Source organism: Emydura macquarii, unplaced genomic scaffold, assembly GCF_026122565.2.
Source record: "Emydura macquarii macquarii isolate MOO-44397 ecotype Brisbane River unplaced genomic scaffold, CSIRO-AGI_Emac_v2 contig_2948, whole genome shotgun sequence".
Taxonomy (NCBI): domain Eukaryota; kingdom Metazoa; phylum Chordata; order Testudines; family Chelidae; genus Emydura; species Emydura macquarii.
In genome coordinates, this window is record NW_027133085.1 from 3,079,341 (window position 1) to 3,106,882 (window position 27,542).

Here is a 27,542-nt window from a genome sequence, read left to right on the forward strand (position 1 = left end):
AGTGTGCTGTGTGGTGCTCATTGTCCTGTGAATGAAGCACAGGCTTACAGTTGAGACCTGTAGTCTATTTCTGAGTCTGTCACAGATTGCATGTTTGACATAGGCCAAATCACTTTGCCCAAATTTTGTAGATATGGGTGTCCAAATTTAGACACCAAAACCTATATTCAAATCATATTTGGCTTAAATTTGGATTTATGTGCTGAACTTTTGGTTTTCAATCTGACACATTCAACCCTAACATCTTTCTCAGTTTTTTTATCTATAAAATTAGTGTAATAGCTACTTAATACATTCATATTTTTAGAGTACTTTGATATCTTTCAATGAAATATGCAGTTATACATGCAAAGTGTTATATATCAATCAAAATTTGGCACAACAGCTTTGTTATTGTCTTAAAATTTAACAAGTTGGTATCTTGCCAATGTGGGAATATGATATCACTTCAACCTTGTGTATGTGAGCAAGAATCACAATTTAGTATGAAATCTCACATATTTTAAGTCCTGTTGATGTCCAAGTAATGATCCATATTTTTATTGTCATAATAAAATTTAATTTTGCCAGCATCCTGGGATCACAAAATTCATAAGGTAAATTACTGTTCCTAACTGCAGGATTCAAGTTTTCAGGACATTTAAAACAAGTAGGAATTGTATTTGTTAATAAAAGCTTTCAGTGTAATAACCCATTTGATACAGAGATGATAATTATGTAATACTTAGATGATTAGAAACATGTAACGTATGATTAATTTGTACTGAAAATAATTCCAAAAATGACTTCTTTCATAAAAGGAGCCTGTAGTTTGTTTCGTAAGCCAGTTGCAGAGGGAGTGACAGCAGTAAAGACATTGCTTGATGCCCACCCCACCCCACTCACCCCCTTTCAGGGATGGGAGGTGAACCCATTTGACTGTATCTCTGAAATTTGGGCCTTTGCTGCCCAAGGTCAACCAACTGTGAGTGGAGTGCAGAGGATTAATTAACACTGGGTTCCCTTCCCATTTTAATAAAAGTTTTCTTTTGTTATACACAGACTCAATGCTTGGGAGTAGGGAATTATTGCCCATTGGGGTACCTCGGGGTAGTTGTTAGTTTTCTCAGATTATTGGGTATGGGCTCAAGCCAGTTCTGTTGTTAAAAGGACCCCATAATTATTGAACCTAGCCTTTCTTTCTGCCAACTCCATCTGGTAGAAGGGTTACACTTTACGGGTCTTGGATCAGTACAGTTTGCAAGCACATCTTGAGAAAACCGTTAATTTGGGAAAATATCACAGCCACAATTCAAAAGCAGGTAGCCATAAGCAAACACCCATCCCAAAGTACGCTGGGCAGTTTCCTTTGCCACAGTTTCCCACCTTCCCCTTTCCCTCTGCTGCACCCTCTTCACAGTTAGTTGACCTTGGTCATTGCAGACCTAGAGTTCAGAGGTGTGTTTGCATGGGTTCAGCTGCCATCACTTGCCTGCTGCTACTACTTGCTGCTCACTGCTACTTCTGCAGTTATGTGTTCTGAGGTTCCATTGCGTAGCTCAGTTCTTAGTGATTTTGCTGTTTAGTGCGGAACCACTGTGTTGCTGTCTCTTCGTTGTCTTTCACTACAACAATGATCTTGCACCAGGTCTAAACCATTGCTCCCAGACATGCTCTTCCATGATTTCAGTTCTAGTAATCACTGAAGAGAACCAAGGATTCTCGACTGAGCCCAGTCAGCTCTGTCTTTCAACATCAGAGAGGGGAGAATCAAGTGGTATCTGACTATGTGGCAGAGTCCACACCATCAAGTAGAAACACCTGTCTCTACTCCTATCCCTTGTCATTTTCACTGATATTTGGCATTCTTACATTGCCTGCTTAGCAAATGAGGGTGACCCCCTCAGTCAGGGCATACTAAGTATAGTTCTGCTGCTCTTTATTCATACACTAAGGATAACAACATTTAATTATCCCTGCATTCAACTAAAGTGAACTGTAATCCAAAACCGGCCAAAATTGATCACTTTGGAAAAGCAGCTCTGTCTGCAGAATGCCTAGAGAGTAGGTGTGTTCATGCAAATAATGTCTGCTTCTGAAGTCTCTTCCCCAAGTTCATCACTAGATGTCCGGAGAGAGCTCATTCAGTTCCTACTTACACTTGTATACCTCCCTCTACATAATTCTCACTATAAGTTGCTTGTTCTGCTCATATGTGCCAGCTCCTTGTATTTTTTTAAATTTATTGTATTTTATTTTTTGCTCATCTGGTGACTTTAAGATCCTGTCTATACTAAGGAATTTATAAAGAAATTCTTGACAGTACTACCACTGGGTAAGCTAAACCATTTTTAGCCCCAGTAGGAGCCATATTGTAGGCAAGACTCCAGTATCTGCATTCATTATTGGTGGGGTAGTCAAACCTACTTTTCAGCAGACCAACCAAACCTCAAAAATGAAGTAAAAACCTCCTACAGGTGAGTAGAGCCTGGATTTGCCAAGCAGGAGACAAAGCGGAAGGGAAGACAGTAAGAAACTTACAGGTGGGGAACCAAAACTGCTACCAGATGTTCCAGCAATGGTCAGATCTGTTTCACACACAGTTGACCCTTGTTAGGTAGTTCCCTTAATCTCTGAGGGTCTTTCATGCAACTTTAGGAGAGAGGGAAATAAGTGAACTCAACAAGAATTGGCATGGGAACATGAGGTCAGGTACTGAAATACTTTCAAGTAGTTGTCTCAAGTTGACAGTGTCCCAGTTAAAGAATTTATGATAATCTGAATTAGAAATATCCCATATCTCCTTATCCTCACTGTAATTAAAGGTACATATAAGAAGGCATAGACCCAGTGCTAAGATGGGAGAAAAAAATTAACCTGGAAGAAGGCTTTTAGTTGATTCTTCTTCCTCAGAAAACTCAGTGAAAAGCACAGACCTTCAAGGAAAGAACACTGGAATCTCAAAAGAAGCAGATATTCTTCATTAAATTCCTTCTTCATAGAAAAAGAAGAATTGTGGGGGAGACAGTTGTAGAAATTTAGGAGATACTATTTCCCCTGGAGTTTTACAATGCATTAAAGAACATTATCTATGTGTCTTGCAACTGTGTACTAGAGCTTATCACTGTGGTATATGAGCACCACCCAGTTTATTAGATTGGCATAGCAAGCTCCCCAGTGGACGTCATAGATTTTTTTTCCCTACCGCAGGTAAAGGAAGCTCTAATTGTGTTAGGTCTTTTATTTTTTTGTGGCCTTTTGGGGGATTGTTGTGAAAGATACATTGGAAAAGGTATATTGGAGCTTTTTTCATAGAAGCAAGAGGGGAAATGGCAAGGAAAAATATATAAAAGAGCAGATAATTCCCCACTAACTCAAAGAAGGAAATTGGTCACCCTCTGAGTAGCATCCTGGAGTACATCATCAAATGTGAATGGGATCAAATTTCAAAAATCAGAAAACAAACAACATTTTCAGAAGTCCTATCCAGTGTCCAAGGTTGAAGTGGATTATATATCCCTCTCTAAGGCAGATGTTGCATCTCCATCGTTTTTAAAGGAGATAGTAATCTCTTCTCTCCTCATTACCCAGGTTGTGTATTTATTTTCCTTTTCCCTAGAGTGGGTGTATAATGTCTAAGTCTCAGTTTCTTTGTCAGGCAAAAACTCAACAGCTGCAGGTCAACTTAGTTTATATTATTACATTTTGGCCTAAATATATGACACAGGATGTAATATGTAGGAAGTCAGGAGTGTAACTGAGGTAGCAAGCCAAGGGACTGGGCAGGCAAAAGTTAAGTGACAGAGCTTAGCATTAGCTGAGGAGCTGTTATTACAGAGGAATACCACTGCTGGGCATGGATCAATAGCCAAGTTGCTACACAGGGAAGAGCCTCCTTTGTGTACTGTTTACAGACTGTTATTCTTTTCATTTCATAGCAAAAGGGAATTTAAAGACTGCTTCAGTATTGCCAATCCCAAGCATTCAAAAATCATGAGTCAGGCCCCCCAAAATTGTGATATTAGCTTAGAAATCATGAAATTTTTTAAAAATATATTTTGGGTTCTTTTAGTTTGCCTCCTGAATGTTGGACCTTTTAGATAGAATCAGGACACATTTTCAAGCTTTTCTTTTCAACCACAAAGGCTAGAAACTTGCTTCTCTTTTTGGAAAAGCAAAAGCTGATATTTTTATTAAATAGGATGACTCCAAGAGCTGGAGCTTTAAGAAAAACACCAAGTATCATTAAATTCAAGAATCGGCAATGCTGTTGCTTTCTTACAATAAGATGGGACTTAAAAACTGTTATTCCCCTCCTGAAGGGGGTTTACAAACTTTTTTCCACCTTTTGGAGTAGGGAGAGATTTGGAGACTGTTTACTTTTTTTATTCAGCCTGTCTGAAGGCTTCTGATTAGTCTTTTAAAAAATCCAGGAATTGTCACTGTTTAAAACTGTTGACTAAACTGTTGCCTTGGCATAGAGATTGAGATTGGAACTCCAATGTGGAGGGTGAACAGAAGTTGTCCTTTTCCCCTAGTAATGAGGAGCTGTGATAAAATGACCTCATGACAATTTCCATCAGACCATATACTCATAAATAAAGTATGACATATGGCCGTAATTTAGAGTATATTCACTCGATTCTTTAATGTTGTCATATGGGAAATGAAAACACAATATTAAGAACAAATTCTTGGGAGAACTTGAGAATATAGTCTTTTGTATAAGGATAATTGACTAATATGCAACTGGTTGGGGTTACTTTCTATTTTAATTAAAAATATCCAGTATCCTACTCACCCTTGTGTAGTATGAAGGTAGTGCACTATAGTAATTACTGCACAGGTCTGGGAATGTAGGTTAAATATCCAATTCTGTTACTGACTGTGTGACGTTTGGCAGGTGGTAACTTTTTCTTTATCTGAGATTCCTGAGCTGTAAAATAATATCACTTTTATAGAATAATATCACTTTTATAGAACCCTGAGATCCTTTGGTAAATGGAGCTTTATTACTAAGACCTTGTTTACACTAGCACTTATGCTGGCAAAACTTTTGTCGCTCAGGGGTGTAAAAAAACACACCCCTGAGCCACATAAGTTTTGCCAGCATAAGCGCTTGTGCAGACAGTGCTATGTGGGTGGGAGATGCTGTTCAACTGACATAGCTATGGCCGCTCATTTTAAGTGGTTTTCTTATGTCAGCTGGAGAGCTCTCTCCCGTTGACATAACGTGGCTACACAAGTACTCTTACAGCAGCTGCTGTAAGTTTTAAGTGTAGACTTAATCTTAACCATATTAGTTCAAGTTAAAATTCTCTCTTATGTTCACTATCTGTGCCAAATGTTAAGAATTGGAGAAGGATGGTTGGTGCCTGGCTTCTGCTAGTGAATCAAGCAGATACAATAAAATAAAATAAAATTCAGAAATATATTCTGTTCAATGCTATTCTATATATATTCTGTGCTTTTTGAAGAATTCAACTAAGATTCTTAATTGGTGTTTGTTTTTCAGGCAACAAGACTATTACAAATATCTCTCTTAACTTATGGCTTGTCTAGTTGAGCCTGAGTTAGAGCTTTTTGTTAACCTATAAAGTAAGCAGAACTCTTCTGTTTTTACAGCACAATGTAACCACTTTAGCATTATATTAGTCTTCTTTACATTACATGGTTAAAATTGCATTACACTTTGATTTGTACAAAAATATATCATTCTTACTAAATATGTTGTTGATGCAGATCCAGCCTGTGACAGACAATACCTGGGAAGAGTATGAATGTTTCAGAGAACTGGCTATTCAATGGTTCCTCATTAGCATCTCAAGTTCATGCCTCTGCTATTAATGGAGATAAGGGTGCCCTCCAAAAGCTAATAGCAGGTAAGTGTTCTCTTTATAGATGTATGTCTTAGCTATCTAAAATTGGCAGTTTTTGCTGTATTTAATCTCCAATATAATTGTCCTTGTTATGATCTTAAATGGAAGTATGCTTGTAATAAAAATAGGACTTCGTATTTTTACAGGTATTACTATCTGATATAATTAAATTATAAAAATACTAAGTAGAAAATTTATCATTGTGATTAAATAACTGTAATGTGATCAAGGATGCAAATTGGTTTAAAATTCCTGTTTGGGGGAATTTAATGTTTTGACCAAATTCCGCTTTGGGGTGAAATTTCATGTGATTATACTTGCCGAAGTTGACTGATTTTCTGGAAAGTTTAATTAAGTTCTCTCCAACTGCTTGAGTCACCTGAACATATGGAGAAGGAATATTTTATTACTACACAGAATTTTAGAAAAATAAACAAAAACCCTGTTTTTTTATTTAGATTTTGGTAGCACCAAAGTGTTCTAGATGGTTTCCAAACACAGATGAAGACACCGGGCAAGATTCTGATCCCATTGAGTTTAATGGGACTAAGGGATTGTCTACACTGGTGACTATGCCAACAAAATTTTTGTCATCAAGAGGTGTGAAAAATGTAGACAGCACTGTGTTGGCGGGAGAACTCTCCTGCCAACATAGTTACCACTCCTCGTTTAGGTGGTTTTATTATGTCGGCGGGAGGGCTCTCTCTCACTGACATAACACGGCTACACTAGTGCTTATGCCGCCAAAATTTATGTCGCTCAGCAGGGTGTTTTTTTCCACACCCCTCAGTGACAAAGGTTTTGCTGGCATAAGTGCCAGTGTAGACAAGCCCTAAGATTTTACACTCCCTTTCTGACTAAGGGCATGCAGTCTGCAGTTTGTCACTTTTTAAATTACTTTGGAAACTGACTCATTTAAATTTTGAAATGTAATTGATGTTGTGGGTTAAGGGCTCAATTCTCAGAGGTGCTGATTAATTGCAACTGCTGCTGAGACCTTTGGAGTTCCATTTGTTCAGCACCTCTGAGAATAAAGCTCTTGGGCCTCAGTGAGGATAAGAACCTTTGAAATACCAAGGAATTTAGATTGTATTTATGTTAACTATCATGTACAATACACCTTTACATTTAGTAGTAACACTTGTTAGACTAGCTGTTTAGTTGGAGATATAAATAACTCAATTTTTGTTAAAAATATTTACTGGCTCAATACATCTATTCATGCTCATGTTTATGTTGTCGTCTAGATTGTTACGTCTCCAGAGTCAAAAAAGCAAATGATGCCCTTTTAACTAACTACAATGACCTAATGATAACCAATGACCTAATGGTGAGAGCAAAAAGAAAGGAAAACGATGAATGAATTAAGCTACTATTGAGAGTGGATCCTATTTACAGGCTCCACTCAGATCACTTAAAACCATATTCATAAATGGTTCTACTTTCTAGCATAGAAAAAGTTTGAGGGAACCACCACCAATCTACTGTTTGAAGTGAAGATCCTCTATTGGGCTGTGTGGATTTTGGATTTTCTGACTTTTAAAAATAAGAGTTTGAGGTACATGATTGCAATTTTTTTGCTGTACATTTGCTCCCATTCAGAATCCTAGATACGCTAGTGTTCATAAGTACCTACTTTCATCAAGTTCTCTGCAAGTAAACTGGAAAAGGTTTCTGTGGGTTAGTCAAAACAAGACTGAACATGTCAAATTTCTGGGTAATTGCCATTAAAAAAGTTTGCAGCAAGAAATTATGCACCAGTGTTGGTGAAACTATGCTCTTCTTCCCAACACAAAGTAGCACTAAACTAACCTTGCACTGTGTTCATTTGAAGAAGCATGATACAAATATTTGCTGTGTGTTCCTGATGCAACTTGTCAGAAACACCACATAATATTGATCAGGGCTGTAGACAAAGAAACAGTAATTCTTTCAGGGACCGTTGTGTATGAGCCAGATAATGTTACTCTGGATTCCTTATGGATGGGAAGAAAAACTAAAGGTTCTTTTCAGCTTCCAAAGTTGCTGCAATATTTGGCAAAGAGAAGGTAAAAGCTCTCCTACTTTTTCATGCGTTAACAGGATATGACAGACTCTGCATTTGCTGGTACAGGCAAAAAAAAGCAACCAACTGCCTGGCAAAACTGGAATGCCTGGCTTGGCATCACAACAGTATTTCTTGGCTTATCATCAGGAACTACTGAAACCATTGATAGATGCCTGAAGCAATTTGTAGTATGCTTGTGTGACCACACCAGTGCACCTGGCAGCATTGCTGAGGCAAGACATGTTCCTAGACTGTTCGAGATCTTTTGACGACATTCCACTAACCCAGCCAGCTTTGCACCAACTTATCACAGCAACAGTGTGGCAGGCTGGAAAAAACAGAACTTCCTCTTTCTTTTAGGGATCCTTCTTAGCCCTCTGCATCTTTCTATTTGGTCCCTCTGTACTAATGAGTGCATGTGAAGAACTCTGGATCCAGGAGTTAGGGTGAGCATCTTTTCTGGGGAACAGCAATCCTTCAAACCTGTGGACGTTTAACCCCTTCCCTGCCTATCTTATTGTGGGACATATACTTGTCATCAGAACTAAATTATGTATAGCACAACATAGAAAATGTTGTTGTTTTGTATTGTATGTTGTTGACTACTATTTCATGTTGCCCAGTGTTATGTGATCATAAACCAAACCGTAAAATCCTTCGAGTATGGTGCCGTCTCTTCTGTATCTTGTGCGGCACATAGCATATTTTCTAGATATTTGTTAAGTACCAATGTAAAGAAAGACTCTGTTGTAAAGTCAACATACAAGGTAGCAAAGTGGAGGTTGCCATAGGAACTTAAACTTTTTTTTTTTGTTGCATTTAACATTGTATTAATTTATGCAGCTGCTGAACAATCCAGCGAACAGCATTTCTTAGCTGAACCAGTGTCTCACGGCACCCACCAGCTTTCCCTGCTCCCAGTGAAGTTCTGGCCCACCGCATTTCTAAGCTGTACCGGTGACTCACTGCTCCAGCAGATTCTGTCCCAGAGCACCTTTTAATTGTGTCGTGGACACACTTAGCATTGACTAAGTTTCCCTGGTGAGAGTATACAGTGAGATTGCTATCCTAACCACTGAGTCTGGCCACTGGCAGGCTTGTACCTAAGCCTTGGGGTTTCACCCTGTTAAATCATTCCAGAAAATAACATATCAAGAAAAATAACTTCTCACGTGCCCACAGTCAGAATCTCAGAACAACATTTGGTGTCTATAATGACTCAGGCTACAGGTAGACTGATGGGGTCCATCTGTTTGTCTGCTAGCCCTGATCAGGCATACCCTTATGTTTGTTTTCTTCAGTCCCATGTGTCTGACTTGACCCTCTTCTCCTGTTCAAGCTGCCACATTTGTCCTGGTCATCAACCTTTTGCTCCAGTTCTGCCTCCTCATTCTGACTCTTTGCTTCCAGCTCCATCATCTCTCCTCCATGAGCAGATTTTCTACTCCACCGTGCACAGCTCTGGACCTCTCACCATCGCTGTTACTTCTGCTGTATCATCTGGGGAACTATCTGCTTGGTCTCCTCATAGTGTATGAGTGCAGCATAGCCACTACCTCCAATTTCTTCTGATCAGCAGTTGACCGACTTCTCTGTGCACACAACTCTTCTCACTACTTCTTGGTGAGCTTCATATATGTTTCTTTCCTCAGCCTGCCTTTTCTGCTGCTTTATTCATCTTATACTCTGTTGTTCTGTTTCCTTCAGTTGAAATAAAAAAACAGAAAAAATAGCAAACTGTAAGCTTGTACTTTGCTCCCTTACTTTTGAATCCATTAAGGTCTATTAAGCAAGTATTTGGAGTGTCATCCTCAGTTTGCTTATGTTGGGGTTCAACTCCTGCAATGACTATGCCACTGTGACGTTTTGGGGATCACCCAGACTGGTAAGGAGTTCTGTCACCACATGTTTTGTAATGTTGGAGGTCTTTATGTGGTGCATCTGTGGTTCAATTCCCTGACACCAGTAGCTTGCCCACAAGCACAAGGTCTCACCCTGGCTTCCACCAACCTATTTACTTCTTGCATAGTGACACCAACAGCCCTTCCCAAGTCCCCTGAAATCCTTCTTCCCCAATTTCTTAACTACCAGAGACTGACCATTTCCCTCTGGTTCATCACCCCCAAAAGCGTGGAACCAGCCCCCACTTATTAGTTCTCTTTGGCACACAGGCTCCACAGTTTGTACACTGTTTGGAGTAAAAATAAACAAAAAGTTTATTTAGTAGAAAAATCACAGATTCAAAGATGAAAGGGTAAGGGAAAGCAAACGCATACAGGTTACACAGAAAATAAACATAAAGGTGCAACCTCAGGCTTTACACTTCCATATTGGATAAAATACCTTATTCTAATAAAGTTACCTGTTGCCTTTGAACAGTTTACCAGTATGCCCCCTAGCAATAAGGGGGATGCAGCGTTCATGGACAGCCTCCTGCCTAGAGATTGTGTCTCAGTTTCTGAATGACAAACCTCAGTTCCAAGCCTGTTTTTTAAAATACCTTTTACTTTTTTTTTTCTTTCTCTCTTGACATGGTGATTCATGGTTATTGAGTTAGGGAAATTCCAGTCAGGATATCTCAGGCCATGTCTACACTACAAAATTATGTCAACCTATGTTACGTCAGCATACAGCTGCCACAGTTACTACATCGCTTGTGCGTGTGCACGCTTGGCTCGTAGTGTTGGCGGTGCACATCCTCACCAGGAGCAATTGTATTGATGCAGAGTGCAGTGTACCATGGGTAGGTATCCCACTGTGCAACTCTCCACCATCCAGTGCAGGTTGTTTTGGGAAGGTTTTGTTATGGTTGATGGGTCCAAAACAAGTCGCGCAAGGGTGATTAGGAGCATGGGGTCACTTCACATAATGCAGTATTCGCCATTCTGTAATTTCATTGGCATCCTGTAATATTTTGCCCTTCTTTTCAAAACCCCACAAACCTGTGCATCCCTCCTCACTGACTGCCATCTGACAGAAGCATGGAGCCTGCACAGCTTTGCACTATTACCTTGAGTGTTGCAAGCATAGGGCACATGATGCTACAGCATTTGTATAGCTGCAAGAGAAGCTGTGGGGAACCTGACGATTCCTTGGAGTCTAGATTGCTGTGTGACATAGAAAAAAATCAAGGTTGCTGGTGGTGGTCATGAAGCAACTGGGGATGGCGGAGCCCTGAGTTGTGGAGGGGGGAATCACATTGTCATACAGTTTTGGGATGACGAGCAGTGATTGCAGAACGTTTGGATGCGCAAGGCCACGTGTCTGGATCTCTTTGCTGAACTTGCTGCAGCCCTCCATCACTGGGACGCCAAAATGAAAGTCGCACTGATAGTTGAAAAGCAAGTGCACTGTGGAAACTTACAACAGATTGCTACTGGTCAATTTGGAGTCGGGAAATCCACTGGAGAGGCCATAGTCATGCAAGTGTGCAGGGCCATTAATCACTTCCTGCTTCATGGGACTGTGACTCTCGGCAATGTACAGGAAATACTGGATGATTTTGTGGCAGTGGGGTTCCCAAACTGCAGTGGGGCAATAGATGGGATGCATATCCCTATTTAGCACCAGAGCACCTTGCCACAGAGTACATCAACAGAAAGGGCTACTTTTCTGTGGTAATGCAAGTGCTGATGGATCACTGGAGATGCTTTACCGACATCAATGTGGGCTGGTCAGGGAAGGTGCTTGACATTCGCATCTTTAAGAACGCAGGAATGTTCAGAAAGCTACAAGCAGGGACTTTCGTTCCCGACCAGCGGATTACTATTGAAAATGTTGAAATGCTAGAAGTGATCCTGGGAGATCCAGCCTACCCCTTGTTCCCATGGCTCATGAAACTGTACACTGACCACATTGACAGCACCAAAGAGCACTTCAGTTATAGACTCAGCAGGTGCAGAATGACAGTTGAATGTGACTTTGGTCATTTTGAAGGGTCACTGGTGCTGTTTACTTACAAGATTGGACCTCACAAAACTAGGTAACTGGGCAACAAAATGGCAGATGAAATTCAATGTTGATAAATGCAAAGTAATGCACGTTGGAATACATAATCCCAACTATACATATAAAACGATGGGGTCTAAATTAGCTGTTACCACTCAAGAAAGAGAGCTTGGATAGTTCTCTGAAAACATCCACTCAATGGGCAGCGGCAGTCAAAAAAGCTATCAGAATGTTGGGAATCATTAGGAAAGGGATAGATATATAATAAGACAGAAAATAGCATATTGCCTCTATATAAATCCATGGTACGCCCACATCTTGAATACTGTGTGCAGATCTGGTTGCCCCATCTCAAAAAAGATATATTGGAATTGGAAAAGGTATAGAAAAGAGCAATGAAAATGATTAGGGGTATGGAAAAGCTTCCATATGAGAAGAGATTAATAAGACTGGGACTTCTCACCTTGGAAAAGAGACAGCTAAGAGGGGATGTGATAGAGGTTTATAAAATCATGACTGGTGTGGAGAAAGTAAATAAGGAAGTGTTATTTACTACTTCTCATAACACAAGAACTAGGGGTCACCAATTTAAATCAATAGGCAGCATGTTTGAAACAAACAAAAGGAAGTATTGCTTTATACAATGCCCAGTCAACCTGTGGAACTCTTTGTCAGAAGATGTTGTGAAGGACAAAGCTATAACAGAGTTTAAAAAAGAACCAGATAAACTCATGGAGGATAGGTCCATCAATGGCTATTAGCCAGGATGGGCAGGAATGCAAAACCGTGCTCTGAAGTGTCCCTAGCCTCTGTTTGCCACAAGTTGGGAATGGACAACTAGGATGGATCACTTGATGGTTACCTGTTATGTTCGTTTTCTCTGAAACACTTGGCATTGGCCACTGTTGGAAAACAGGATACTGGGCTAGATGGAATATTGGTCTGACTCAATATGGCCGTTCTTATGTTCTTAATATTATGAGAACTGTGACTTTTTTGAATTTCCTGACTCCTGAGAGTTTAAAAACTGTTGGTGTTATGCTGGTTCCACTGAAGTCAGTGGGGCCAGGATTTTGCCTGTAGTATTAATTAACGTACATCACAGAATATCAAAATGGATATTTTTTTCCATTTCTCAGAATAGGTTTTTAATTATAAGATGTCTATGTGAGACTAACCCATGTGTGGTGGTTTTGTTTAAATATAAGGATTGTGTAAGTTCCAGTATTTTCAAGAATTTTAAGAAAAGCCTGTTTAGAAAAGCATTTGTAGTTTGTTAGCTAAAATATTAGTGAAGAGGATGTTGTCATTTCACAGACTTTTTGTATTTGAGAGAGGAATATCATTTTACAAACTTCATCCAGTCTGTGATTAAATTTGTGTAAAACTGTGAAGTGAGAACTTAAGAAAAGCTTTTAAAAGTCAAGGAGGAACTGCACCATCAGTTTTGGTTTCCATTTGTTTATCATTAGCATAATTATTACATCCTGAATGAAGTTCCATATTAACGACCATATAAAATAATTAGGTGAACAAGTGACAATCTACTTGTTGCTTTCTAATACTGCTACTGAATAGTCCAGTCTTATCACCTTGAGCAGCAATGAAGACACGTAGGCCTAGAAACCATAAAGAAAATAAGATGGCATTCTAATTTACTTTACTATTGCACATTAAAGAACATATATATGATTTGATGGCTTCCCTTAAAATTGGTAAATGTATCACCTAAAACAATTAGAATACATTACTTTTTAAAATCTGTGTACTGTATGTACCTAATGCTGATGGTAACTGTTAAATTCTAGTTTATTTTCTTTATCAAATAGCAGCTATGTGTATAACTAAGGCTTAATTTAAAAAAACAACCGAAAACTCTTTGACTATGTATAGCACTAACCCTAACTTTTAAAATAATTTATAATAAAACCTTGCTAATAACCTCTTTTCATGCTGCTAGATGTATTATGCTGTAAAATTAAGTGTTAGGTCACCTAGAACTCCTATATAGGTGTCTCATAATTATTTATATCTAAACAAATAAATATGTACACAAAAGATCAGTTTCTCTGCACTTCACAATAAAGATTCAGGGCAGAATTCTCACCCACACAATGAAGAATTTCACGTGCACAAGTATAGGCCAGAGGCTAAAAATGTACCCCTTAAAGCAAAGTGTTACAGTGATGTCTTGTTATTTTGACTTAATTTCTTTTTGCAAAAAAAAATCATGTAGGATATTTATTGGTATATTACAAAATCTCATATTTTTAAAACTGAACTACACTTTTAAAATTAAAGGACTAAAGTACTTTTTATGGCGCATTATTCTTGCTTCTGTATTGTCTGCTTAGTCAAATTTTCAGAATTCTGTAATTTGCTAGAGTTCTCTCAGTCATTAGTATAAATTAGCAAGGCTCTATTGTAATTAATTATTTTTGTGCATTTGTACTTCATGCTATTGGCTGACATACCACACAAAAGACAATAATTATAATGATTCCAATCCAGCCAAAATCAGGAAGCAGTGTTTTGTGCAGCAGCCCTCTTATTTCAGAGGTGGATGAAACAAAGCCAAGGGTGACTTGTTTGTGGGCATCGTGGGTAGTCATCAACATTATACTAGGCTGGTGCAGCAAGATTATAGTTAGATGTCTAGGATAGGTTACAGACAGACTCAACATTACAAAAAAAATCTTTAAGTTGTTTATATTAAACTTAGCTGCTTAGTTGAAGAGACCTTCCCTGCCAATTTCAGCTTTTTGAACTGATAAATGGCTAGCTTGGCCATTTCCCGAAGCAGTTTGATCAGGAGTAGAGCTGGACAAAATATTTTGGATGAACAGTTTATTTGCTGAAAAAGTGCAGTTTGGGGCAACCTGAAACTATTTTTGATGATGGCACAAATTTGCCAAATAGTTTCGGCCAATTTTTTTCTTTAACTTAGGTGCCATTTATAAAATGGGGTGGTACTTCCCCCACTGTGAAAGCATGCACCTTTCTCCTGACTAATATATCCTGTGCGTCTCTGCCTACCAAGCCTTTGTGGTTTTAAAGGCTATCATCAGCACCTTGGTTTCTTTGTTCTGTGTTTGGGGATTTTCCACTGTCCAAGCCCCTTCCCTGATGAAAAACTTAGTCAAACTGTTTTCCCGAGGTCTCAGCCCTCCTGTTATCCTTAAGTGTTAAGGCACTCACCTGGGCTGTGGGAGACACTGTTCAGTTCCTGTCTCATATGGAGCAGAGATTAGATCTCTGGTTTCTAATGCAGGAGACTGCCTTAATCACTGGGCTATGGGATATTCTGCTGTGGGTGTAGCTCAGTCTTCCCTATTGAGGCTGATCAGCTATATATGAATAATCATTGGATCAGGGATTTGAATTTGAGTCTCCCAGACAGGAGAGCTGGAGAGAAACCCACACCAGAGACCCCCATTCTCCAGAGAGAGTGCTCAAGAGAAGGGGAAAATCACCTTTAAAGCCAGGGAACAAGAAGACTTTATATTCCAGTACAGTACAGGTATTTCCTCTGGTACCAAAACTCTGGTGTCATGCAAAAAGACTTCCAGTATTGAGACCAAGCAACCTCAGACAGCACCTGCAGCGGTACTGGAATTGGAGCCTTCTAAAATCAAGGACTCCTCAAAGACATCATCCTCAGTACAGTCCTCATCGAGTCATGGCAAGGAGCACACATATCGCCCGTCAGTACCACCCCCTGTACTGCTCATCACTGTTACTTCCAAGAAACAGTACCCAAACTCACTGGCACTACCTAGATTCCTCTCCTATGAGGATCTTCATGTCCTGGCAGAACCCAAATCCCCTCTGCAGAGGGGTAGTGAAAGAGTTTTCCTCTGGATCTGGCCTGTCTTCCAGTGCTGCCATACCATCTCATGAAGACTCTTCTCCCGATACCAATGCAGTTATCACTCCCTATTTGGCGTTTGGTACCAACATGTGTAACTTCTCCAATAGATACAGGAGAGGACACTTCTTCAGACTCTGATGTGTCTGTCAAGGATTCCACCACCTTCCTGTTCCAGCCTCCCTCCCTTAGGGTACATCCCAAGCATGTGATCCTTAGTAGACGACTGACTTGTCAGGCCTGAGAGGAGCATCCCTGGGGTCCTATCCTTTTCTCTTATGCTCCAAAACAGTGGGCTTTTTGGAATCATTGGGTACCCTACAACTAACAGTTCTTCTGGGTACTGTCATGTAAGCCAAACTCAAAACTGGCAGCCGCTGAGCCTTGGGACCCTCTTCCTCAGGCTGAACCTCCAGAAGAACAGGAGTGAGGCATAGAGGAGACTCCACCTTCTAATAAATCCTCCTCCTCAGTTGATGAGGCAGTTATGTCCACCTTCTCCATCCAACTCAGATGACTTCAAGGCCTTTCAGGACCTCATAGAAAGGACTGCAGAGTCCTCAAACAACAGCAAAGGCTGATTTCCTATGTCTGGGGCACATGGGAGCCTGTACATCAGTAAAACTACTTGTAAGGCTACATTTTCAGTGTCTCTAAGCCTGGCTCAGGTCTTCTACACTCCCAGCAAGCTCAAACTGGTGGCAATACATTAGAGGGTTCTCTGCTTCCTAAACTCATGGAGGGATCCTCAAAAAGTCTGTATGGGAGTTCTGTTTTCACATCCATCTACCACAAAGATCACCACCACAGGTGCTTTCATGCTGGGTTGGGGCATCCATTTCCAGGACTTCATTTCCACCTCTGTGCACATGTTTTCCCAGCAGTTCACCATGCATGGACTAGGGCTGATGTGGTGAAGCTGTTCTATGCTCTGTACTGAATCTACCTTCTGTACAGAATCCTCCTCTGTAATTGAGGTAATGTTTGGGAATCTTGTATGAAGCACCCATAGGGACAATAACTCGAAGGAGAAGTTACTTACCTTGCAGAGTAGCTGGAGTAGCTGTTTTGTCTGCATGGATGCTCCGCTCCCTGCCTCCCATCACCTCTCCTTTGGAGTCCTTGTCTCTGGGCTTCCTGGTTGAGAAGGAACTGGAGTGACAGTGGGTCCATCGCTTTCTATATAACCTCTTACTGGAGCACAAGACTGTATAGGGTGCATGTGTGGCTGCTGCTGACAAAGATCTCCACAGCCTTATGTGGCACACCCATAGAGATACAACATCCTGAAGAATTCCAATTATTGTATCAGGTAAGTAACCTCTTTTTAGTTTGGACTGAACCAAATCTCCTCATCCCCTTTTTTTTAAACTGCCAGTGGACTGAAAAATCAGTTAATTCCCCAGCTCTAATCAAGAGGCTCTCAGACTTACTGGAAACTCTGACAGTGCTCAAGAATAGAGATGACAGAGAACTACAGGAGGTAATTCCTCAACAGATGGAATTGCATTTTGTTGTCTCTTTTCTATCACAAACAAGGTAGATCCCAGGAGTTAATTATGAAGTACTTTAGTTACTCACCATTACTCAGAGTCTATGTTAATAACTCTGTCTAGTTCATATCAAATCACATGTTCTCAGCAGGTGATAAAGCATCCCACTGGAGAGCATATGGACAGAGCACAAGGGTGAGGCAGTGGACTAAATGGAGCAAGAAGTAGTATTTTTTGGTATGGTACTGAATGATGCATGTCCAAAGTCAGACATTGTTCTTGGTTGTCCTGAAGGGAAAGCAGCGGGGGATTCAAAAAGAGGCTTAATTTTTATATACGTACTAGGTGTGTAGGTTGTTTAAGATTTGTGAGGGGAATTTTCCTAGCACTCCATTCCAGGTTTGCCTCTTAAAAAATACCTAGGTGGACAGGTGGTGGGGCCGGTGAGAGGGGAGGAAGTGGTCTTGAGGAAGCTGGATTGGGCTCAGAAAGAAGCCCATGTTGCTGACCATGGTTTTAGGATCCAAGGGTAGAATTCCATAAGCAGGGTGGGCTGAAATTCCCCTCCTTTCAGAGGTTGAGGGATCAAGCTCATGATTTGTGGTTCCAACCAGCATCTCTTGATCATATATTTGGAAGAGCCAGATTGACTGGGAAATGTTGTCCCTAAGGCAGCCATGTGGATATTCCTTGCTTGAAGACATAATGGGGGAAAAACCCATGTCCTTTATGTAGTTAAGAAGAGACCTGGAGAGGTTGGTCCACGACTTGTACAAAAATCTGTGGGGTGGAAAGTATGTGGATGGGTTTACAGGCACTCTGCAATATACCTGCTCTTTCCCATAGAGCGTTTCAAAATGCCATCAAGACTCTATGTACTTATGTCCAGAAGCATGTCAGGACCGCCTTGTTGGACCTTGCCAGTGTACCCAATAGTCAAGTCAGTCTAATAGCATTGACAAGACAGATTGTAAAATATGAAGACTAGAAGCATTGTGGCCAGTTGTTGCAATTTAATTCTTTTCTTAAAGCCCCAGCTCCTGGTTTCATGTGATTACATTAGAATCTGGACACAAATCAGACATAAAAATGGTAACATCCATAAGCCAGTAGGAGAGCCCCTTTATCTCCCAGATCACTCTGTAGCTAACTTGAAAGTTGCCATACTTCAACAAAAAAAAATTCAAAAACGGACTTCAGTGAGAAACTGCAGAGCTGGGACTCGTATGCAAACTTGACACAATCAGACTGGGTCTGAATAGGGACTTGAAATGGTTATCTCATTACAAGAAGTAATTGTCACTGTTCACACATTCTCACCTTGTATTCAATGGTTGTGAATAGGCCTCATCTACCCTAACTGAATTGACTTTGTTAGCACTTGCCCTCCCCATTGTTATGTTTCTTACTCTTGGATGTATATATATATGCCTCCTATCTGTGATTTCTACTTCATGCATCTGACGAAGTGGGTTGCAGCCCATGAAAGCTTATACCCGCAGAAATTTGTTAGTCTTTAAGGTGCATTAGAATCTTAGCTTTCATTTAAAAAAAAAAAATTTCTAGCCCTCATGATTGCAGAGAAAACTTGAAAATGTGAATCTTAAAGTCTCAAAACTAGAGGACAAATAAAAAACTGAAAATTTATTATTTTATAGAAATATATCATGGTTTTAAAGCTAATTCTGTTGGGGGAGGAAGGGGGGACAATTCATGTTTTTTGAATGTTTGGGATTGACAGTCCAGGGATGCGGCAAACTGAAAGAAGAATGACTGAATATGTGTTATGGGCTAGTTATGTTTTTCTTCCAGGCAGCTGCACAAATGATTAGGGGGAGGAAGGAATCCCCTGCATGGCCATATTAACTTTCAATGAGTTGTTGCTCTGGGCTCAGGGGGAGTTATGAAACGAATGATGTAATCAGTATAGTATTCCTTAGGAGTTTATTTTTATTTTAAATATGATTTATTTTATCCTGCTCCCAAATGTTCTGTTTCTAATGTGTTGCAGATTTTTATACTGATGATACATAACTGCATTGTAGAAGGTGTCAGGTGGGAGCTCAATTTAGACAGCTTAGTAAAGGATACTTGGGGCATTTGATACCCAGGAAAGTGGGGGTTGGTTTCTGTTTTTGACACTCAGGAAGCAGTTAAGGCTTTTCACACTGTGTAGGGGATGCATCTTCATTCCCTCCCAATTGTGGGTGGGAAAGGAAGTGATCTGAATTTTTTAGACAGGCTTAAACTTCAAGTTTTCCATCCCAGCAAGTCTTGGCCACAACCAGTTGACTCACTGATCCTGTGCCAGTATTTGCATCCAAAAGAGATAGATAAGCATGTTAGCTGATTGTTTATGCTAAAATGAGGAGCAGTGAAATAGATGATAATATTGACATTAAGATCAAGTTTCATTAACTTACTCCTTTTGTTCATTATTATGGGACAGGGTAATAAGTAGCGATTGATCTGCTTGTACTGTATCCTTCAGAATTTTGAATACCTCATTCAAGTTTCATGTCTCTTCTTTTAGCTATTAAAACATTTACAGTTGAAGCAATAACTTTAGTAATAAGTTTGTTTTGTCCATAGAGATTCCATGCTTTCTCAAATCCATAGAATCATTTTACATTTAATTAAGCTTTAGTAAGACAAACTTTAGTAATCATCTTTTATATAATTATAGGAAACCCTGAGCTGAAAGATAAAGACGACCAGTTTGGGAGGACTCCACTTATGTACTGTGTGTTGGCTGACAGGATCGATTGTGCTGAGGCCTTGCTAAAGGCAGGAGCAGGTATTAATAAAGCTGATCGTAGCCAGAGAACTGCTCTCCACCTTGCTGCACAAAAGGTAATTAAATAAAAATGCTCTAATACCTAATGCTCAGCTAATGTTGCCACTGGCATTAGTTATTTAAGAGTTTCTTAAACTTAAGTAAATGATACCTGTTCTCTAGGCCATCATGCTATAAATATTAGTGTTTTGGAAAATGTTTCTAGTCATTTGATTTGTGCGACAGTTAATCTCTTTATTCTCTCGCTATATTTTTAGTGTTTTAAATATACAGTTTACTTCATTTGCCATTTTACCACTAGTCTAGTGGCCCTTTGCTCTTCCCTTCTAGGGAAAGAAATTCTTGTCCATTTCAGAGTAGCCGGTTCAACAAAGTTCTGACTCTAGGCTTGATCCTAGTCAGTGATATATGTTGGAGTATTGCCATTGACTTGAATGGATGCAGGACCGTGCCTTAAATAATTATCAGTGCCAGTGGCAAGTCTGAGAATTCCTTAAAAGATGAGGGGAAATGTAGGTACTCTATTGGGAAATTCATTACATATCTGTTGTACCTTCTTCAGCTGTATCAGTTTGTTTCTTGTTTATTTATGGCAGTGGTCCCCAGACTTTTTCATCTCATGCCCATCCTTACCCCTGTCCACGTCCCCTCATTTCCCCCAACTGGGGCTGGGGTTGTGGTGCCCAGGAGGCCCTGGGAGTGGGAGTGGTAGCGGCTGGGAGGCCCCAGGAGCAGACTGAGGCCACAGTCAGTATTCATGGCCAGGCTAGGGGCCGGGCTGAGGGCCAGGACTGGGATTGGAGACTGGAGCTGCGGCTCGGGGACAGGGCCGGAGCAGAGCTCAGAGCAGAGCGGGGCTGGGTGGTGCTCCCCCTTCCTTCCCCCCTGTGGGGGCTGGCCTGGGCCCTGTTTCACCCTGCCAAACATTCCTCCATACCCCCAAGGGGGTGCGCTCCACCTTTTCGGGACCTCTGATTTATGGTATATCCGGCAGAGGGTGGCAACAATAAATATAATTTAGTCATGAGGGAAGCAATGAAGAGTATTTAGGTTTGGAAGGAGTATCCAAAGTAATGGGGAACCAAACAGGTGGATGAGAGGAAGGTGAGAGTCAGCTGGCTAGCCAGCATGTAGGTAGCAAGTGCTTCTGCACTAACTAGGTTTGGAGAGGAATTGTAGGTTGTTACAGGGAAGTGGCTGCATGGCAAAAGGGTATGAAGAGGCATAGTTGGTGGAGAAGAGCTACAGAGCCAGTCAGGACAGGACAGCTCTGTTTTAAAGGAGTTGCAATGAGGACAGATCATGGCAATTGTATATTGGAATTAATGATTTTTTCATTTAATTTTTTAATATATTATAGTTAGGATTGAGAGTTTAATTATTCAAAAGTTAAGGTCTGTTCAACCATGTTAACTCAGCCGTGTTAACTTGATAGTGTCTGAAATGGTTAAACCATTTAATTTATACTACTGTACTTTCTTTTCACTTGTTCATAATTTTCCAAAATATTTAATTTTGTGGATAAATATGTACATTTTTTTTTAGAAGTGGCTATCATAAAATGGGCTGAAGTTTGAATCGTGAAATATTTCATGGTCAGAATCCTTACTGAGAATTAGTCTGTGCTTGGTTTGAAAAGAGAAATGTTTCAATTTAACAAAGTTATTCATGCACAACTGGTTAGGATCTGCTAGAGTGGACCCCATTGCCCAGTCAGATTCCCATTGAAGTCAATGGGACAATCAATGGACATATTGTGTCCGTTAGTAGATCCTATTAGGACATAACTGTTTATTAGCTGAGTCAAATTACTTACAGGTTTCACTGGGAAATGCTGAAAAGCACATACTGTGTAAGATGGTTTTCTGTAGTTCTATTTGTTTCTTCTAAAAGTAATGTTAATGCACACTGAAGTTCCTTCAGCTACACACAACATACAGTGAAAGTTTTTACTTGATAAATGTTGTCCTGAAAGATAATCTTACATGTCTTATGCCGTAAGCAACCATATAAAGATATCCTGAAATGTTTTACTATGTTAGATTACCTTTAATAAGTGACCACCTCTTCAGTGTGACCAGAGTTCTACCCACAACTGGTTTCAAATATAGTACTACTCTTTTCTAGGAAACTAGTTGACCCACTGCTCCCAAGGCACACATTCTGTACACATACAGTTATATATGACTTGAGAGACTGTTCTTTGCATAGATTTGTATATTGCTTTAAGATACTACATTGAATCACCAGTGTAATCCATTCTTTTTTATTTTGAATGTGTAATTGGCAGACAAATGACTAGTTTTGCTACAAGCAAACTTTTCATACATTAAAAACCTAGTTTTATTAAGTATTTCAGATCATTTATATTTTAAGAATTCTATAAACAAGAACATTTTTCATTTCAATTGAGATTTAATCTTATATAGAATTATCTTCAACTTCACACAAAGTTCTCAGCCATCTTTACTAAGACTACTTATTAGTTTCTTCAGTTGTTGTTCATTATAAATTTCATTATATCAGATGAAGATTGCATGTATGTAATATTTTGCATTCCTCCTTCGTTGAATGTAAGCCTTAAAATGTTTCTCTGTCACTTATGCATATAACAAAATTACAGCATATACGGAAAATGCTGAGAGAGAATAATGAGAAACTTTAGTTAGCCTTTATCAAACTTTGCTGCAGTACATCTGCTACCACTGCTGTCAGTAAGAACCCAGTTCTGATATCCTTGTTGACCTTAAGTGTAGTATCTTTCTCCACAAGTAGTTCTGTTAATTTCAGTGGAGTAAGATGCTATTTAATGTGAAAAAGGGTGACTGAATTGGTTCCTAAATTTGTAAGTCCCTCTGGACACGTCTTATCATTCTTATTTTTCAGCAGAGGGACACGTGACTGTAACTCTCCAAATGTATCATATTCAGGGCATGTAATACAGCGATTTATGTTTTAAAAAATGCTATGTGTGACTTGGTTATAGTCCTACTGTGCACAGTTATTTGCCTACCACAAATAAGCCTTTAAAGCCTCCTAACATACAAAGTTCAGGGTGCCTCCTGTATAATTTATATACTAAAACTTCCATCTGTCTCTCATATTCCCAAAATTTTACAGGCTCATTCATTAGAGGCTCAATTGCTACTTTATATGCTGGGAATACACAAGTTCAAATTCAATTGTCAGTAGTAGTCAGTAGCATGATTTTATAAGAGTAAGATGAATGCAGGAGAACCTTTGAAAGAAAATAAAATCTGTCAGGGAATATGTGGAAACTGGATGGGAGTAAAAGGTATAATCATATTGAGAAAGGGTGAAGATTACTCCTGATATCTGTCATCCTTATACTGTATTTCAGATCTGCCAAAATACCTTGGCACTGTGGGAAGAACCAGATTTCCCAGCTGATTTCTTGTCTTTGGCCAATTAATTTGCAATTAAAATCTCACTCCTACTGCAGTGTACTCCAGAAAAAGAGAACAATCCTCATCTCTCACTCTGCGATTAAAGCATAGCAAAAACACAAATACCTGTTTTAGAATTAAGATCCTAATGTCACAGCACTCATGCCCCTAAACTTCCGGTCCTCTCTGCCTCTGGTGGTAGGGGCAGAGAGGGAGAGAAAGATAGGAGACAGTTTTACTAATTTTTGTCACTCAGTTAGAATTCACCTTAAAATTCTAATGGTGAGCATATTGGTCCTTGGCTTTAAGAGCTAGACTTTATACAGCAGCAGTCTTTGCACTTTTACAGCAAAACTAACACTTGATTTGTTTTTAATATTGAAAGTGAGATTTTTCCATATAAAATATTTAATAAAAACAAGATCATAAAAGTTTGACATCAAGTAACTCTCAAATCATTTTTAGAGGTAAAGAATCTGTGTGTCTTCCTAATATATTTCATATAAGCAGACTAAAAAAGAGATTCACTTTATTTAAAATGCTCACGTAATGTATCTACACGTCTTTTATAAGGTATATGCAAATGTAATTTTGTAGATGAATACATGTACAATACATGTCAAATTGATAGTAATGCATTTCTTGGTTAGGAAATCTGAAAACCTTACTACCTGCTTTGTGCTCAGTTTTCAAAGGCCTTGATTAAACGATCATATTTCAAAATTAAGTATGTCATAAAATGAAGGTTGTTAGCATGTAAATCTAGTTAAATTGAGGATAAACTCACTTAAAACATTTTTATAAGAATTAAAATGCTCTTTAATAGTCAGAGTTTCCCCCATGCCTGACACTTTATTTTGATAGCTTTCAGTTTTCTACATTATTTGTATTAAAAGCATGTAAAACAACATAATACTGCATTTAGCTAATTCAGTGGGAAATGTCAGATTGATAGGACACAGTAGTATAAAACAATAAGTATAAAACAAAGCTAAAGAGTTTGAAAAGGCTTGTCATCTATGAGTGCATTAAAATACAGGAAGGCATGCTTCTACTGTGTTTACTACTTGTGTAATAAAATTGCTTTAAGTCTACCCAGTCATTTCCAAAGATATGTTTATTGCTACATGAAAGTGTCTAGTCATTTTAAAGAGAGATCATTTTGAAATTCTAATTTTTTATTAATTTCTCCCCACTAGTGTTACTAGGAACAGTTAAAATGACTAAAACTGAAGGAAAGTGGAGAAAACATTATTTGTAATCTTTTGGGGGCAGGGACTATGTGTTAATATCCAACATGCAATGGGGATCCCAAACTTGATTGAGGCTTCTGGGCACTACTGTAATACAAATAATAAAAAATAATTGAGTTGTTTTCAGTTTGTTTACTTTCTGCATTCAACAGTGTTGTGCAAAATGAAGCACTCAGGACTGTTTCAAGGGGAAAAGGCAGCATGCCGCATTTATTGTCAGAAACTATCTTAAGCCTATGCACACCCACACGCGCGCGCCCAAACACACCAGGAAACGTTCTGTAGTTATATAGCTACCAGTCCTGATCGTGGCTTGAGGTCATAGCTTGGGTCTGTTGCTGGAGTTCGTGGCTCGTGGCAGCTACCTGGACAGGGAAGCTGGGCACGAGGAGAGCGGGGTCTTTGTTGGGCGCGCACCAATGCTCTTCTTTGATGATGTGCAGAACGTTACTCTCTCCCAAAGCCTTGTAGTCTCACCCAGTTTTTTTATAGGTTTTTGACTTCGGCTGTGTCACGTCACTTCTCTGTGACCGTTGATTGCCAGACAATAGTAGAAGTGACTTTCAGCTTGTTCTTGGTGTCTTGATTAAGTTTTTCTTTTGTTTTCTGGGGTGGATTCTTCTTTTGCTTTTTAGGGATGTGTTGGCACTCTTCAGCCATTAGGGTGAACTCCACACTTCATCAGGACAAGCTGGCAGTTTGGGTCTGGTTCACACGTACATACACCCTCCATTCATACCTTGTTCAAATAAAGTTACCTATTCATCTAAAGGTTTAGAGAAAGTTTTGTACAAGATGGAATAAATTTGGTCAAAATGGGGTTTTACATTTACAGTATGGAGTATGGCTGAGAGGAGTTCAAATATTACAGACAGAATTGTGAGATGGTGATTATACATTCTGGGTATGAAGGGTTGGAAACAACTTTAGTAATAATACCATATAGAGGTTGACACAAATAAGGGTATGAATGAACAAAGCTATGAATTAATCTACGAACAAAGCTATGAATTAATCTACAGGGTTACAATTTTATTCCTACAAACAGCACATCTGTGTAGTCAATCTCACTGGGTTTTTTTTTTTATCAGTTGCTAAAGCATGGTGTTTTTCAACTCGTGGGCTGAGTGTGACCCCGGGGGATGCAGGGATGTCACAAGGCATTGAACATTTTATTACAATCTAAAGCAAAGAAAATCTTGCTTCTTCTCTCCCCTTCCTACCTCATATCCTTACCCTTTAAGGTCAATTATTCTTTGATAATCTCTCAAAATACACTGATAAGTTGTATAGGTTTATCATTGTTAGCAACAATAAAGATTTACTCTTGCTTTTATAGTAAATGTAAGTGTTTTTGGGGGAAGGGCACAAAATATTTTGACTTTGAATAAGAGGTCATCTGCTGCCCTGAAGGGAATGCTTATGTGCACCATTCCCCAAGTCCTGCAAGTGGGTTTTTACAGTGATACACATTAACAGCAGCACTGCTGTTAATGAGTTTGAACCAGGAGGATGTCTGCTTTCCCCAGGACCCCGGCACAAAACCATGGAGCAACGGGAGCCCTTCACTCCCTGAGCCCTTACATCAGGGTAATCAATTATTTTTTGACAAGGTCCAAATTTCTTAGTCAAGGTATAGTCAAGGTCCAGACTGTAGAGGAGCAGCAGCAGGTATAGTCTGGCCCAGGGCTTTCCATTGGAGCCAAGACCAGGAGTACAGTGTGGACCTGACCTTTATCTCCAGCACTTGCCAAAGGTTTGGGCATAACAAGGGGCTCTTAGCTGTCATGCAGAAACAGCTTCCCCTTCCTCTCTCAATAACCCCTCTTGTACATGCACATGCTCCTCTAGTTTTTGTTATGGTCTTACACACAATAATAGGGAACAAAAACTAGAAGAAAACACAATTTCAGGAAAATCTGGTCAAAGATAACATTTTATAGTGGGGATTAGGAACCAAGATAGCTTTATCAAAATGAAGTTTGTTCATTTTGCTGCAGTTGACCAGTTTCAAATTTTTCTTCTTTCCTTCTTCATTAGTGCTGTTTTGCTGTTGTTATCCTTGATCTATTTTATCTCTTAACCTAAGAAGCATTAAAATATTTCATTGAGAGGCTGTACATTCATTAGATATGGGCATCACATTAAAGCCTGATGATCTGGGGGTGAGGGAGAAGTGAGATTTAGAACATTGCCTGGAATTTTATAAATGCCCAAAAGATGCCTGGGGGAGAATGCTATCTTTTGGAAAAGAGAACTTTTTCAGAGCCTGGCCGCCCAGTGCTAAGGATGTCAGCACTGCTGCAGTTTCTGCCTTGGCTCCAGCAGCTCTACATCCCCAGAGCTTGTTTGCAGGAGCTGAAAACGGCAATGATCCATGGCATAGATTTAATGCATCAACAACTGGATACAATACAGGATTCTCTCACTAAAACTGAAGAGGTAAGAGACTGTTGTTGGCTCTGTGCTATAATTTGAAAATAGGGTAGCAAATTTGTAAACATATGCATAAGAATTGGAAGATACTGTAGCTGCTGTGATTTTATGAAAATGAGAAATCTATTCATGAAGATGGACAAATTAGAAAACAGGCAAAACTAAAATTGGTTGTTAGTCCTGAAGAAGTAGAGACAGTTGGCTGACATTTTCTTCATTCCTAATTGTTGGATTGGTTAGAATCAGTTCATCTATGAGTGTTATTCCCAAGGCTTGGGTTCTCTGTAAGGAGGAGTGTACCTGGGGAAAAAAAAGGTCTTCTGCTTTGACAAACCTTATTCTTCCCCCTGTTTTTGCTATGCCAATGTATTGTAAAAAGTTAAATTTAGAGGCTTATGTCTTATTTACTATAGAATGAATAGATTCTTAACTTTA

The 27,542-nt window shown here is 39.5% G+C and overlaps 1 protein-coding gene across 2 annotated transcripts in view; it reads left to right on the plus strand.

The window, feature by feature from the left end:
* INVS (inversin) overlaps positions 1–27,542 on the plus strand; it is a 170,841-nt gene that overhangs the window by 1,253 nt on the left and 142,046 nt on the right. For both annotated transcript variants that reach the window (XM_067569819.1, XM_067569818.1), the window contains exons 2-3: positions 5,722–5,861; positions 19,901–20,067. In XM_067569819.1, the coding sequence (XP_067425920.1) occupies positions 5,756–5,861; positions 19,901–20,067 (273 nt within the window). In that variant the 5' untranslated portion in view covers positions 5,722–5,755. The remainder of the gene's footprint in view (positions 1–5,721; positions 5,862–19,900; positions 20,068–27,542) is intronic.